At 45.0% G+C, this 14,925-nt stretch overlaps 1 protein-coding gene across 1 annotated transcript in view; it reads left to right on the top strand.

Annotated features, from left to right (window-relative positions):
* The window catches only part of Mccc1 (methylcrotonyl-CoA carboxylase subunit 1), a 50,266-nt gene extending 40,891 nt beyond the window's left edge, over positions 1 to 9,375 (top strand). Inside the window, exons 15-19 of the mRNA XM_057757110.1 lie at positions 29 to 78; positions 3,489 to 3,626; positions 5,103 to 5,210; positions 7,603 to 7,674; positions 8,399 to 9,375. Coding sequence (XP_057613093.1) covers positions 29 to 78; positions 3,489 to 3,626; positions 5,103 to 5,210; positions 7,603 to 7,674; positions 8,399 to 8,512 — 482 coding nt within the window. The 3' untranslated portion in view covers positions 8,513 to 9,375. The remainder of the gene's footprint in view (positions 1 to 28; positions 79 to 3,488; positions 3,627 to 5,102; positions 5,211 to 7,602; positions 7,675 to 8,398) is intronic.
* The last annotated feature ends 5,550 nt before the right edge of the window (positions 9,376 to 14,925 follow it).

The raw sequence follows: 14,925 nt of genomic DNA, 5'->3' as shown, positions 1-14,925 counted from the left end.
TCTTCAATTTCCCCCTTGTTCCATAAAGATACAGTCATAGCTGTGACGTATAACCGTGATGGGTCATATGACATGCAGGTAAGCCTTGTTGGTTCTGGTCTGTAGCTCAGAGCCAAAGCCTATCTTTCTCATTCTAAGTAGGGTTGATTTTCATTCTCAAATTCCCCTTAAGCCTTTGACCATTGTGACTGTAATGAGAATGCCGTGTGCTTTTATTTCAGAGCAGTTTGAGGGACTTTTATTTCGGAGCAGTTTGAGGGACTTTTATTTCGGAGCAGTTTGAGGGACTCACCCTGTTTTGTTTCCACCTTGTTCACTAGGTTTGGCTATGATTTCCTTAAGCATAAAAACCTAGCCAAAAAAAAAAAAATAGCCTTGAGCTGGAGAGATGCCTCAGCTGGTAAAGGCTAGGCTCACAACCAAAAATAGAAGAATAGCCTTAAACTAAACAGCTCATAAGCCCCTCAGGTATGTGCACACATTTCACCAAAATAGCAGCGCTCGGATTTTTGGGCTTAGAAATCCTATACACACTTAAAAATTATTGATAGGTCAGATGTGCAAAGAACTATTAGAAAACTTAAGAAAATTAGATGTACAGCGTAGCGGTACAGAAACCTTGGTGGTGTTGTGGAAGCATTGCCACCACCCATCAACAGATCAAACCAGAACTCCCCTATCTCGGTCCTCTATTCTTTGACAATTTCTATCATAAATACAATGTATTGTGAACACCTCTTCCACTGCCCTTCTTATTCCTCCCCCATCCACAAGACTTCCTTCTCCCCAACTAGCCCCCTCCAACTATCCTGGCTTCATTTTAATCCACCGAGTTAGGGTTGCTTATGAAAGCATGGGTGGAGAGCTATTTGTCCAACCATAGGCAACTCACCGCTGCTTACACCACTTAAGAAAATGATGCTCCTTTCCCAGCAACCATTAACTGCCAATCGCTCCCTCCCTCTTCCTCCTCTTCCTCCCCTGGAAGGCCTGGGAACTCGTGGGCCTCTCTCCATCCATGACAGAATGTTGAAGAGAGCAGTCTTACGCGGACCCTGTGCGGGTGCCGCGGTTGCACAAATGCCAGCAGGAGCGGCTGCACAGTAGTTCTGCAAAGCCACTTAGTTTTTTGCGTACATGTCCAAAAGTAGAGTTGCTGCATCATGCACTAATTCTGTCTTTCATTTTGGGGAACTGGAGCAGTGGCGGCACTCTGCATTCTCACCAGAGTGCCACGACGTTTTCTGTGCCCTGGCCTCAGGGCTTTCACCCCATCTAGTTTAATAACAACCATCCTCATGGGTACAAGTGGTCAGGTGTTGAAGCTCTGATTTTTAGATGACTTAAGGATGATGCTTTTTGTTTGTTTTTTAGTTACTTGCTGGCCATTGGTATGTCTGTTTGGGAGAAATTTCCCTCTGTGACTTTTGTGTATCTATATTTTAATGCAGTTATTTTATTGTTGCTTTTGAGTTGTGGGAAAACTAGAAAAAAACATAAAATCTAATATCACACAAGTATTCAATGCATTAACCATTGTGTTACATTCGCACAAGTCCAATGGCTCCCTAGAGACTTCTGCTCCGTACTCAAGAGGGGGAAAATGATTTAAAAGGCAGATAGCATCTTGGTCCTATTATGAAAAGGTTGATTTTGCAGTTTCTCTAAATGGCTGTTGGAAAACGCAAGGGATCTAAATCATGTCACTCCAGGGTAAAGCTTAGGCTAGCCCTTAATTAAAATAAATCTATTTGCAAAATGAAATGCTAAGAAGGTTCTAATTGTTATTTATTCTTTTATGTGGGTCTCACTCATGAATCTAGAGCCCATGTGGAAGTCAGAGAACAATTCACAGAAGTCGGTTCTCTGTCTCCTGTGAGTCCTGGGAGTCAAACATGACACTCGGGTCATCAGGCACCATACACTAAACCATCTTGCCTAGCTCCTTAAGAAGGTGTCAAAAGTTGGAACTGAGCTACAAGTTCAGTAAATATATCACGTTTAATATGAACTGAACGGTTTCAAATTCTGAATGGATTTCCCAGTTACATGTGTTAGACCTCCCAGCGCTTTGAGACCCAGCAGTTTTCTCTGTCTCTGCACCAGCCGCGGGAAGTCACCCACTTTGATGCATGCACCATGCTTCCTTCATATTGGCGCCTCTGCTTTGGGACCCTTTCTTGTTCCTTGATTAGTAAATTGACAGTTGTCCGGTTGGCTTATGGGAATAAATGTACATTTGTTTTTTTTTTGTTTTTTTTTTTTTGTTTTTGTTTTTTTTTTTTTGGTTTTTCAAGACAGGGTTTCTCTGTGGCTTTGGAGCCTGTCCTGGAACTAGCTCTTAGACCAGGCTGGTCTCGAACTCACAGAGATCCGCCTGCCTCTGCCTCCCAAGTGCTGGGATTAAAGGCGTGCGCCACCACCGCCCGGCCCATAAATGTACATTTGTGAATTTTTAGATAAAACTTTTATTCCCTGAGATTTCACAGATATTCAAATAGCTGTTTTAGTAGCTTGCGGGGTGGAGTAAATGTCATGTTTAACTTCAGGGAGATGAGAATTAATGCAAATTCTGCCATGCGACCTACTTCACTTTAGCCCAAACAGCATATTCACAAAGAATAGACAGAATCTATTCTAATATGATAGGAATTGAAAAGGAAAACATGGATTTAAATGGACTTTCTGTGTGTGAGGGAAGTTTTCTCTTGCGTGTAATTCAAGAGAACACTCTTGGAAACAGGAAAATGTTTCCCGTTGCCAGCTGCCTTGAGACCTACGTTCTCTTCACACACAGCCTCTGCGAGCACGACAGCTGTAACCAGTTCCTGTCCTCTCACCTCACAGCCAGAGCCCGTGGAGGAATGCCCTCTCTGCCGTCTAGCTTCGCTTTCTGTCGTTGCTGACCTTGGCACAGGGAAACTGCACTAACTTAAGAACTCAGAAATGAGTCCCAGCATGTAATATAGCCAGGGGAATTAGATAATTTTGTTTGGTTTCTACTTATTTATTTGTATTTTGAATTATATATATGTAGAGGGTAGGACTATGTGTATCTGGGTGAAGTTACCTGAAAAGAACAGAAGAGGGCATTGGAGCCCCTGGAGCTGGAGTTACAGGAAACTGTGAGCTGATGACGTTGGTGCAGGGAACTGAACTCAGGTCCTGTAAGAGCTACATACGCTCAGCACTGCTAAGCCATCTCTGTAGCCCTTTGATGTGTACTTTTATTTGACTTTTTTATGCCGCTCCTTCCATTCTTAAATGAACTTCTTCTGTGGCATTATGCTGATATGGATAACATATATAGTAATTTTTTTCTTTTAATTATCTTACAGCTGTTTGTATTTCAATGTTCTGGTTAGGATCTCAGGGTGGGGTTCTTCATGGTTCCTTGAAAAATACACCTTTGAAACTGCTAATAATAAAGACACTGTGGTTTTATTAACTCTACATGGTCATTTATTTTAAAGACTTTTATTTTTCAGATTGGAGATCAGACCTTCCGAGTCCTTGGTGATCTTTGCAGTGAGGGAGGCTGCACCTACTTGAAGTCTTCTGTTAACGGAGTAGCCAGTAAATCCAAGTTCATCGTCCTGGACAACACCATCTATCTGTTTTCCATGGTGATGTCTCACTCTTGTCTTGTTTTGATGAGGTTTCAGTCTGCAGCCCAAGCTGGGCTAGGACTCACGGCAATCCTTCTGCCGTAGTTTCCCAAGTGTAGGATTAGGTGTAGGTTACCATGTCTGGGTTTGATGATGTCCCCCTCAGAGTTGGGATGGAATTGATTAACCAGAAGCATTTCACGTCTGCCACTGAGATCATGTTTCCCCCTCCGTATTTCTTTGCCACAGTCCTACATTTCTAGTTCCATTTATCTGTTTTGTTCCCACAGAGTCTCATTGTTAGACACATCAGTTTTCTTCTCTGAATTTAGAAATGGAGCTTGCACTGTCCTTGAGAGGCTCTGCCCTCAGTGCTGCCATTTTTTTCATACTTTACCCGAACTTGTCCCCCTGACACTTGGAATCTGGGGTGGGGGAGAGGTGCCCACTGGGAAAGCAGTCTGGACCAGATGCTTCTGGTTATAGGGAAGCGAATGGATTAGTGGTGACGACTTGACATTCAGAAGAGAGCCAGAGCGAGCTTGGCTTGGCTTCGGTGTAGAGCCTGATGACCAGTGAGTCCTCAGCTTCCAGGCAGTGGAGAGTAGATGGTCCATCAGATAGATGGGACCACATCAAGATGAAGAGTAGACTGTCCGTCAGAGAGATGGGGCCAAATCAAGATGGAGAGTAGACTGTTCATCAGAGATGGGGCCACATCAAGATGGAGAGTAGACTGTTCATCAGAGATGGGGCCACATCAAGATGGAGAGTAGACTGTTCATCAGAGATGGGGCCACATCAAGATGGAGAGTAGACTGTTCATCAGAGATGGGGCCACATCAAGATGGAAAGTAGACTGTCCATCATCAGAGAGATGGGGACATGGAGAGTAGACTGTCCATAATCAGAGAGATGGGGACACATCAAGATGGAGAGTAGACTGTCCGTCAGAGAGATGGGACCACATCAAGATGGAGAGTAGACTATCCGTCATCAGAGAGATGGGGCCATATCAAGATGGAGAGTAGGCTGTCCGTCATCAGAGAGATGGGGACACATCAAGATGGAGAGTAGACTATCCGTCATCAGAGAGATGGGGCCATATCAAGATGGAGAGTAGGCTGTCCATCAGAGAGATGGGGCCATATCAAGACTACAATGTTTATGGCGAAATGGCTTTAGTTCTTACTGTAGAGTATCTTCCCCATAGTAAGGATGCTACTAAAAATCACTTCTAGAAGTATCCATCATATCATCTACAGTCCTGTCCTTTAATTCTCAGTCCCTGGCTAGGCATCTGTACCATTACCTCTGTGTCGTGGGAGATGAGACTGAGTGAGGCTTAGTGGCCTTAGATCACCAGGCTTCATTAGAACCTGGGTGTTGGTGGCACCTAATTCTCACTAATAGCTTGAAAGCTGTTGATCCCTCAGGTGTACTTGTAAAAATAAAGAGATGAGACCTTGATTCCATGTTCATTGTTTTGTATAGGAAGGCAGCATTGAAATTGGCATTCCCGTACCCAAGTACTTGTCTTCAGTGAGCTCAGAAGGGACTCGGGGGGGTGCTATCGCTCCTATGACCGGAACCATTGAAAAGGTAATCATCAGGAGACACTGATAAAATGATGCCAGAAATGTCTTTTTGGAGCTTGGTGTTTGCTTTCTTTCTCTATTCTTTATCCTCCTAAATTTTGCTCATTGGAAAGCACTCACTTAAAGAAAGTAAGAAGACTGAAGTGTCGTGGTTCAGTTGTCAGTGTACATACAAGTACCTGTTTTTTTGATAAAGATTACTGTGGTTTTGTTCTGGGGTGTGTGTGCTACATGTATGGGCCTGAGTTCAAATCTAGAGCCTCAGACATGTTGAGAACTCTATACCCGAGCTCCACCCCAAGACTTCTGGGGGAGGGTTGTTTATTTGTTTCCTAATTTTAATTTTATTTATGTGTGGGGGTGCATGCATGTCTGTGCCCCACATGTGCATAGTGCTCATAGAGGCCAGGAGAGGGTATCGGCCACAGCAAATTGAGGCATAAGGGTCACCTGAATTCGAGCCCAGCCTGCACAGCAAACATAGCAGGGCTCTGTCACAACAGAAGTGCAGTTAATGCTGACTGAGGAGTATAGCTCAGCGGCAGAGCCAGTGCGCAGCCTCTCCGGGGCCCAACCTCTCGGGGGGCCTCAGCGGCAGAGCCGGTGCCGGACTTGGCTCCAATCTCCAGGGCTAAGGAAAGGAAAGAGAGCTAGGAGGGTGAATTAAAGCGCATTTTTCCTTTTCACAGTGTCAGGTGTCCCAGACTGCTCTTGAACTCCTGGGCCAAGGTGGTCCTTCTCAGGTGCCACCACACCCAACTCGGAATGTAGTTTTTAAGAATGAAAATGGAGTGTTCACCAAAGATTATCTAAAGTCGGTGTTGTAATGTGAAGTTTAACATCATACAGTTTTGTCATGAAATAATGACATATCGCCTATGTGTTACAATGAGTTTGGAAGGCTGGTATTGGGGGATCCACGTGGCTCAGGGTGGGGTACAGTTTGGAGAGGAAGCTGTTTGTTTTTGTGGTTTTGAGATAGGGTTTCATTATGTAGCCGGGCTGCGCTCAGACTTGGAGCACTGGTCTTGCACAAGCACACACCTCCACAGCCAGCAAACCACGTGGTCCGAGCAGTCTGAGAATAATGCAGGGGCATTCGCTCTCTTAGCCCACGTGACTGCCAGCACCAACTTCCATACTCTGAGGAATTGAAACTACATAAGTTTATTCTTCAAGGTTCTGGAGGTTGGGAAAATCTCAGATCACTGGCTGGTGAGAAGCCTGCTTCTTGGTGTTGCAGTGGACACGCCATCTCCTCCCTGGGTCCCCACATGGTCGAAGGGCACAGGACCTCTCTCGGGCTTTCTCTGTGAGGGTACAGACCCCCGCTGATCTAATTAATCACCCTCGAGAAACCCTAGCTCCAAACCTTGGGTTTAATATTTCAACATGAATTTCAGCAGGACACAGACATTGAGATGGTGGCACAGGACAATCTAATTTCTATGGGGATAGATATCTGGTCTCCCCAGTACATTAAGTCCTAGCAATCCCACTGTGGCCGAAGACTGGCCAAGAGAGTAAAACCTTCCTCACATAGGGTGAAGTCCTGAGTTCATTCACCAGACTGCAAAAACAAAGTCCAGCTGTACATTCTTGGAGGGAGGGAGGGAGGGAGGGCGGGAGAGAGAGTGGGGGGGATAGTTATTTAGTCTCCCACTGGATTTCACTGTGTAAGCTGACTTAGGTCAGTCTCAGTTCACTCAAGCCTCCCACAGTGAGGGATGCCTGGAGAGAATATTCAACTTCCATCGAAGATGGGCACACAGTGGCTTTGGGAGGCTGTACTGAAGAAGTGTCACCAATGACTGGGTGATCTTCAGGGCATCCAGAGATGCTTGTTGCCTATGACTGTGAGATCTAACTCTCCTGGCGATGCCTTTATAGACTGTTTGGTAACTATTAACTAAGGAGCACTTGGCCTGTACACACTCATTAGTCTTGTAGAACTGGAGAGAGGGGTATCTTTTGGTGTTGTGAGAACTATTTACACATTTGTAACACAAACTAGAGAAGTGGTCAAGAGCCTCATCCTCTCCTAGGAGACATTGACGGGTATCTGTCTTTGCCTGTGTCATATATGTGTACGTTTTCCTGTATCAGACATCCAGGTCTGTCCTGATCATATTTATGAAAAACAAAACAGCAGCACCAAGTTATGCAAAACCCATTCATCTGAACCAGACAAAGCTAGGTCATAACCCAAGAGACTAAGCATACGCAGCCAACAGTGCTAGCAATGCTGGGTGGACCTGGTGGTCTCCAGTTTACCTGCTACATCTGCCCTTGGCAAACACACAGACATGTGGGCATGTGATTCTGTTCCATTTGTTCACATACCAATTCTGGAGAGCAAGAAGGACTTGCGTTTTAATGCATCCCTCAATCTCTAGGTGTTCGTGAAAGCTGGGGACAGAGTGAAAGCCGGAGACTCTCTGATGGTTATGATCGCCATGAAGATGGAGGTAGGTGGAATCCCAAGTCCAGGTGCTGAGTAAGCCTTGAGAGCAGCCCAGCCTAGATGTCCTTTGCTTTATTTGATGGGTAATAATATTTTAAATACTAAGCATCAGGAACTGGCTAAGTATTAATCTCAAGATGCTAAAGCAACCATCTTTCTGCTAAATGCAGTTTTGTCTTGTGAAGCCCTCCCTGCCTTTGTAAACTTACTGAAGTATCCTCACTGAACACTCCCTGTTGCTGTTTCCTTGGAGTTGAATTACAGTGACAAGTGTTGGTTAGACTGTAGGCCAGCAGCTCCTGGCCCTAGGCAAATACTACATTCACTCTGGAAGCTTTGTAGACCTGCTTCTGGAGACAAACTGAACTGGGACCTCCAGCAGGAAGGCCTAGTTGTAATTAATGCTGGGATTGATCCCAGGGCTCTGCAGCTAGCGGGATACAGTCACTGGCACCCCAAGTCCTAGTGCTTCATGTAAGCTTCTCACATGAAAGTGTGGTGTATAGCCTGGTTGACATTGCTCATCAGACCAGAGATCCCGGGTCACATCCTTGATGGTGTTACTGCGCAACCGTAAAAGTGTTTCCATTTTCTCTGTGGATAGGGATGTGTAGAAACAAACTGAGAAACGACACAGCATTGAAGGTATTAGCTGTATTTTCATTTTTTTTCTCCCTCTCCTGGTCCCCGCTGACATGACTACCATGGCTCTTTGTGTCTCTCTACAGCATACCATAAAAGCTCCAAAGGACGGCAAGATAAGAAAGGTGTTCTTCAAAGAAGGGGCCCAGGCCAACAGACATGCACCGTTAGTGGAGTTTGAGGAGGAGGAATCAGACTGACGCACGCCATAATGAACTGTGTCCATCACAGAGAGCTGCTGCACAGCGTCTTAGCTGCCTGGATACAGCAAGTGCCTCTTCAGTCTAAATCCCGGAAAGAGGAGCTTTATTAAATAAGATGATGGGATTGGATGAAAGCCCTTTCGTACTCACAAGTTATCTCAAAAGATTTCTTAGAAATAAAACTGAGCTGTATTTTTTTTTTTTTAATTTTGGGAACTAATGTTTGCCTTAAATCTTACATGTTTACTCTTTTAAGAATAGGGTAGAGGGCAGCTTGATCTAAAGAGGAGTCAGAAGGAAATGCCATGGAAATGAATGGCTCCAGTTACCCTGATGAAAACATCAATAGAACATAAACGTCCTTCAGAGACAGGGTCCCGAGCTGAACTCAACCAGGGTAACTTGAGGAATTTAAGACATGAGCATTATTTGTTTCTAGACCTTGTGTTTGGAACGTTTCTCTTTAGAGTCTTCTGCCTTTATTGTATTTGTGGGGAGCCTGGGGAACCCCGAGTGAGTGAAAGTCTTGACTAAATGTGTGCTGTTGACCTGGGCACAGCCAGGTCAAGGACCTTAGCCTTAGACTCAAGGAAAATGGCACTCCCCCATCTTGAGATTCCCCTTGGGGGGGGTAGGGAGTGAGGTGATGGAGGAAGGTCATTGGCTAATAAAGAAACTGCTTGGCCCTGATTGGTTAGAACATAGGTGGGTGGAGTAAACAGAACAGAATGCTGGGAGGAAGAGGAAGTGAGCTCAGATGCAGGGCAGCTCCTCTCAGAGCCAGACGCGATGAAGCAAGCCGCCAGGTCAGACATGCTGAATCATCAGTAAGACTGATGCTACACAGATTATTAGAGATGGGTTGATGGGATATGAGAATTAGCCAGTAAGGGCTAGAGCTAATGGGCCAAGCAGTGTTTAAAAGAATACAGTTTGTGTGTCATTATTTCGGAGCATAAGCTAGCCAGACTAGGAGCTGGGGTGGCAGGAACGCAGCCCGCAGCTCCTACTACAGTGAGGCTCAAAGGAATTTTTGTTTCCTGTGCAGTATATTATTGATCCTGTGTGCAAAACTGTCCACCATAGCCTTCTACCTGGGGTAGGAGGTCCTTCTGTTTATGTGTTGCTTTCATTGGTTAAAGGATAAAGAAACTGCTTTGGCTTTTTGATAGGGCAGAACTTAGGTAGGTGGGGAAAACAGAAATGAATTCTGGGAAGAAGAAGGCAGAGTGAGAGACGCCATGGATCCTCCACCTGAGATGAACACTGGTTAGAATCTTTTCCGGTAAACCACTGTCATGTGGCAACATACAGATTAATAGAAATGGGTTAAATCAAGATGTGAGAGTTAGCCAATAAGAGGCTAGAGATAATGGATCAAACAGTGATTTAATTAATATAATTTCTGTGTGGTTATTTTGAGGCTAAGCTAGCTGGGCGGCTAGGACAAACCAGCAGCCTTCCAAGCAGCTCAGAGACACAAGTGGGCCTCTCCTTACAACAAACTTAGTCAACAAATGGCACCCACATAGACATATAAAGCCTGAGAGATTGGAAGTAATTCTAGACATAAAATAATAGAGTTAAGTACTTTCCCGGGTGGGCTCTGCTTGCTAGAGGCAAGCGCTCTCATTTAATAGAGGTTTCCTGACTCAGCTTTAGTTGCAAAACCTTGCAGCTCTTTTAAGAGGTCTTGCCATGAAACACTTAAATGGTGTTGATGAAAAGCTGAGCACATGCTTTTTGGTTTTCAGCTATAGCAGGGAAAAAGCCACGCCATTTTAAAATGTTGGCTTTCTGGGCCGTCCTGCCAGTACAAACTCTGACTGTTTCAGGAAGGAGTTTTGGCTACAGAGCATTTGAGTGCAGTTTGTGAGCTGCAGCTTACTTGCTGGCAGGGACCTGGAAACACCACAGAGTTGTGGCAATAAACATGGCTACAGCCAGTACCTCTGCCATGAGGTAAGAATCCCAGAAAGCTAAGGAATGAGCTGAATCCAGCCATCAAAGCCATGGCTTTAATCCTCTCCATATTGCTTAGCAAATTAAAGACTCACATGGTCAGAAAAAGATATACAGTAAAGTGAGATTCAAAGACAAAACCTCTAAATGTTTTACAGTGTGTTAAAAAAATATATGCAGGCTTGGGAAAGAAAAGAAAAAAGTTAAAGTCCTTAAAATAAAAAAAAAATAGTTGGGTGTGGTGGCACACACCTTTAATCTCAACACTTGGAAGACAGGCAGGCAGACCTCTGTGAGTTCAAGGACAGCCTGGTCTACAGAGGGAGTTCCAGGACAACCAAAGATATACAGAGAAACACTATCTCAAAAAGCCAAAAATTAAAAGAAATGTTAAAGCCATGCAAAGATGAAAAGTACACAGAGTCTGGACACTGTATGTTATTATGCCCTCTTTGAACTGTTTGAATACTGAGGAAGGAGCAACAGCTGTTAAAAGATATTTGCTTATAAATGCTGCCGAATTAATTCAAGATAGGTATTTTGAAAATACCTTGACTTCAAAATTGAAGCCAAAAGATATGTTACTTTGGAGAAGAGGTTTTGCTTTTGTTTGCACAGAAAATGAGAGGCTATGGATTTATTCTGAGTTAAGAGAAATTAGATTTGATCAAGGAAGATCACCTGAGAAATCTCCAGTAGGAACAGATAGCCCAGATGTCTGAGTTCTACATCCAGAACAGATTTAAGATGCTGCCTGAGATGATCAAGCCTCACAGAATACTCCAGTCAGGACTTAATCATAATTCTAAATTTTCTTTAGGTCCCCATAAGATTATCAGCACCCCCAACCAGCAGGAAGTAGCCTGGAAAACTATGCCCACATTCCCCCAAAATGGGCTATGGATATTTTCCTTTGTTTAGAATATTAGTTACAAGTTGTTATGGCTAATGGTCAGGGAAAAAGTTAAACAAAGGATATTAGATTCAGAGTTCTTGTTTTAAAAAAAAAAGGGGGGGAAGTGCTATGGGACAATGGTCTGTATTCTGTCAATTATATTTTAAATAAACGCTGATTGGCCAGAAATGGGGATGGGCTAGGACGAGGGCTGCGAGGGGCCGGAGAAAGGCTGGAGTGCAGCAAGTTTCTGTGGAGCCCTCAGGGAGTGGAGTTTGGGCAGGAGGAGGAGAGGCACCTGCAAGCAGGCTGCTGCAGGGCTAGGGGATGAGGCTGGAGTCAGTGCAGTGGAGGGTAGACAGGCAAGAATTGCCCAGTCAATAGCATAGTCATGTCAAAAAGGAAGTGATTCCAAAGGCAGTAGTGACCGCGGTGCCAAAGAGAGTGTGGGTCTCCACGTATGAGCACACGTCCTAGTTAGGATGCCCACACAGTCACCTAAGGTGAAAGCTGACTGGTATGAAAATGGGTGTTTCTGTGGAAGTTAGGTGGGCAAATGTGACCGGGGTAAGATTCACTAAGGAAAACCCAGGGCTGTAGGATTTAGACTAAGAAGTCAGGCAGCAGCAGAGCCTCACTGGACAGTGAGTCAGTGTCCTGTGCCTGAGCAGGTTCCCACAACTGGAGGAGAGATGCCAAGCTGGCCAGGCTACACGAGAAAAGTGTGTAACGAAGGCTGAGGAAAAGTCCTGCCAGGAAGTGAGAAATGGATGAGGAGCCAGTAGTGATTGTTATGGTCAAAATAAGATGGTGCCATTCTCCAAGTGGCTGCAAACACTGCAGGTGCTCTAGGGGTGGCAGAGGACAATGGGCCATGAGACCACAGCTGGCCACGAAGGCAGCTGGTCCTAGGCAGGGAGCCACGTGGTGGATGAGAGACAGAGACATGAATAGGTACGCCATGCAGAGAAAGTGGGTATTTATTTAGTGGGTTATGGAAGGGAAAAGGAAAGGGGGTAGGAGTGAAGGGGGAAGAACAGAAAGTGGCAGAGAGAGAGAAGGGGGGGAGAGGAGAGAAGCCACAGCAGCAACTACCTCTTCAGGAAGGAACTCAGGCTTGCCTCAGTGGAGGGGGGAGGGCTTGACTCTTAAAGGGACAGGACAGACCATTACAGTGATTGTATAGAACTATATAGAATTACTTTTTAAGTAATGAATTGAGAAACCTGCCTGACTCCATTTTGAAGGCAGGGGCCATTATACTGTATTTTACAAAAATAAGTTTATTTACTGTGGAGATCAAGACAGTGAGAGAGGGAGTAACATTTTGGCTGAGCTTTAAAGGCCAGCCATTTGCCACACAGGGAAAAGAGATGGTAGGTAGTATTAGGACCCCAGGCATCGGGACTAGCAGAAGCTAGAAGGAGCTGTAAGAAAGCAGGAAACCACAGTGTTTGGGGAAGAGTGCTCCACCAAGGACTGGACAACAGAAAAGGAAGCTGCTGCCCACGGAGGCAAAGGCTTCTTGTGCCCCCGTCTGTACCTGGAGCTGGGGGCTGATGAAGACTTCCTAACAGCTTATGGTTTACTAATTGTATATTGTGCACAATTCCAAGTGCACCTTGGAGAATGTGGAGGCTGTCCAGAGGAGACTAAAGGCAGGGCCTAAGTTTAGGGGCTGAGTAGGGAAGACAAACCTTGGTGTACACACATCTTTGTATTTATTTTCTCTGAGACAGGGTCTCGCTTTGTTGTACTAGCTGGCCTGAAACTCACTATGTAAACTGTTGTGTGACAAAACATTTTCCCGGGGGATGCAACTCATAACTACTAACTCCAGATAGGAATCCCAATACAGACCAAAGTACAGAGACCACCAGGGTCAAACTCGGTGAACCAATGAGTTTTACAGGGGTTTTAGAAGTATGGTGAGGGGTTACTTCCAGGAGCTGACTCAAAGACAGCTGCATTATCAAGGCCCTTCCCAGCCCACCAAAGCTAGGAACCTGGAGCACACTGCATAGCCTACAGGGAGTTCAAAAGGTTGAAGAGTGTTCTTTCTAAATGACTCTGGTCTAAACCTCTCCCAGGCTGACTTTTGTTTTTTGGTTTTTTGTTTTGATTTGGTTTTGGGATTTTTTAAAAATTTTTTTTCTAGGGCTGGAGAGATGGCTCAGCGGTTAAGAGCATTGCCTGCTCTTCCAAAGGTCCTGAGTTCAATTCCCAGCAACCACATGGTGGCTCACAACCATCTGTAATGAGGTCTGGTGCCCTCTTCTGGCCTTCAGGCATACACACAGAAAGAATATTGTATACATAATAAATAAATAAATATTAAAAAAAAATTTTTTTTTCTAGGAAGCAGGTCTGATGTCAGAGTTTTCTTTGCAGACGGGCTTGTTTGACAGTCTTTGCAGTTTAGATTAGGCAGTTTGAGAGTAACTCTCAGCTTTTATTGCTTACTCTGGCAGGAAGGGGCCTAGTGAATCTGGTTAGTTTCCGCAACTTCCTGAAGCTACTTTGAGTTACGAAACCTTCCTGTTTAAGGAGATTCCCTGGAGGATGGAATGTTTCAGTCTGGAAGGAAACTGTTACACAACACAGGCCAAGTGGCCCTGAAATTGCAGCAGTCCTCTGCCTTTGCACCCAAGGGTCAAGATTACAGGTATGAGCCACCATTCTTGTATTTGTTTTGTGACAGTATCTCTTTAGCCCAGGCTGGCCTTGAACTCATAGCAGTTCTCCTATCTCAGTCTCCCAAATGCTGGGATTGCAAGCTTGAAACACAGTACCCAGCTACATGTCCATAATTTAAAAGTAGTTCTTCTGGGTTAGAGGTGTTTTTCAAGGGTAGAGTGCTAGCCCACCATGAACAAGGCTCTGGGGCTTGTAGAGAGGGGAAAGGAGGGTCAGGGCTGGGAAAGGGAGCTAAGTTCAGCCTGGCTGGTTGCTCTTGCAAACATCAGGTCCTTGGGTGATGAGCCTTGGTTAAACATGCATCAGCCAGTTGCTTCTCTTCCCCCTCTGTCTCTAGTCTATTCCAGTGACATCATGACACCTGGCAACCACAGGAGACTATATGCTCTCTAGGAAAACCTCCAATGTTTGCCAGACTGGCATGTCATTGGAATCTGTGAGCTAAAGGGGTCTCAGTATGTCTACACCAAGGGCAGCTCATCTCTGGCATGAAGACTGGGTTTGGATTTGTTCTGTTTGCCTGGCAGCTGTAACACACCCATAGCTGTCATGGGAGGGAAATTGTTGTGACTGACTTCAGTGTGGGGACAGCACTCCTTCCTCTGGACAGCAGAGTAGGGCTGGCTTGCAGCTGAGCTCATTGCCTTATTTTTCACTATCAGCTCTTCTTGCTTTTGTGCACATGCTGTGCTTAACCCTCAAAACAAAATCCTCAAGTATGTCAGAAGTGGTAGCATCACTAGCTCCCTGACCTGCTTGCAAGGTTCATAACAACGCTTGGCTTGTGTTGCACCTTTCATCAGAGGACCTCAAGAAGCACTCCTAGATTTTCATACAAGGCTTACAATTTTCAGGA

Source organism: Chionomys nivalis, chromosome 24, assembly GCF_950005125.1.
Source record: "Chionomys nivalis chromosome 24, mChiNiv1.1, whole genome shotgun sequence".
Lineage (NCBI taxonomy): Eukaryota > Metazoa > Chordata > Mammalia > Rodentia > Cricetidae > Chionomys > Chionomys nivalis.
The sequence above is the reverse complement of the archived record's forward strand: the minus strand, read 5'-3'. Positions and strand labels throughout refer to the sequence as shown.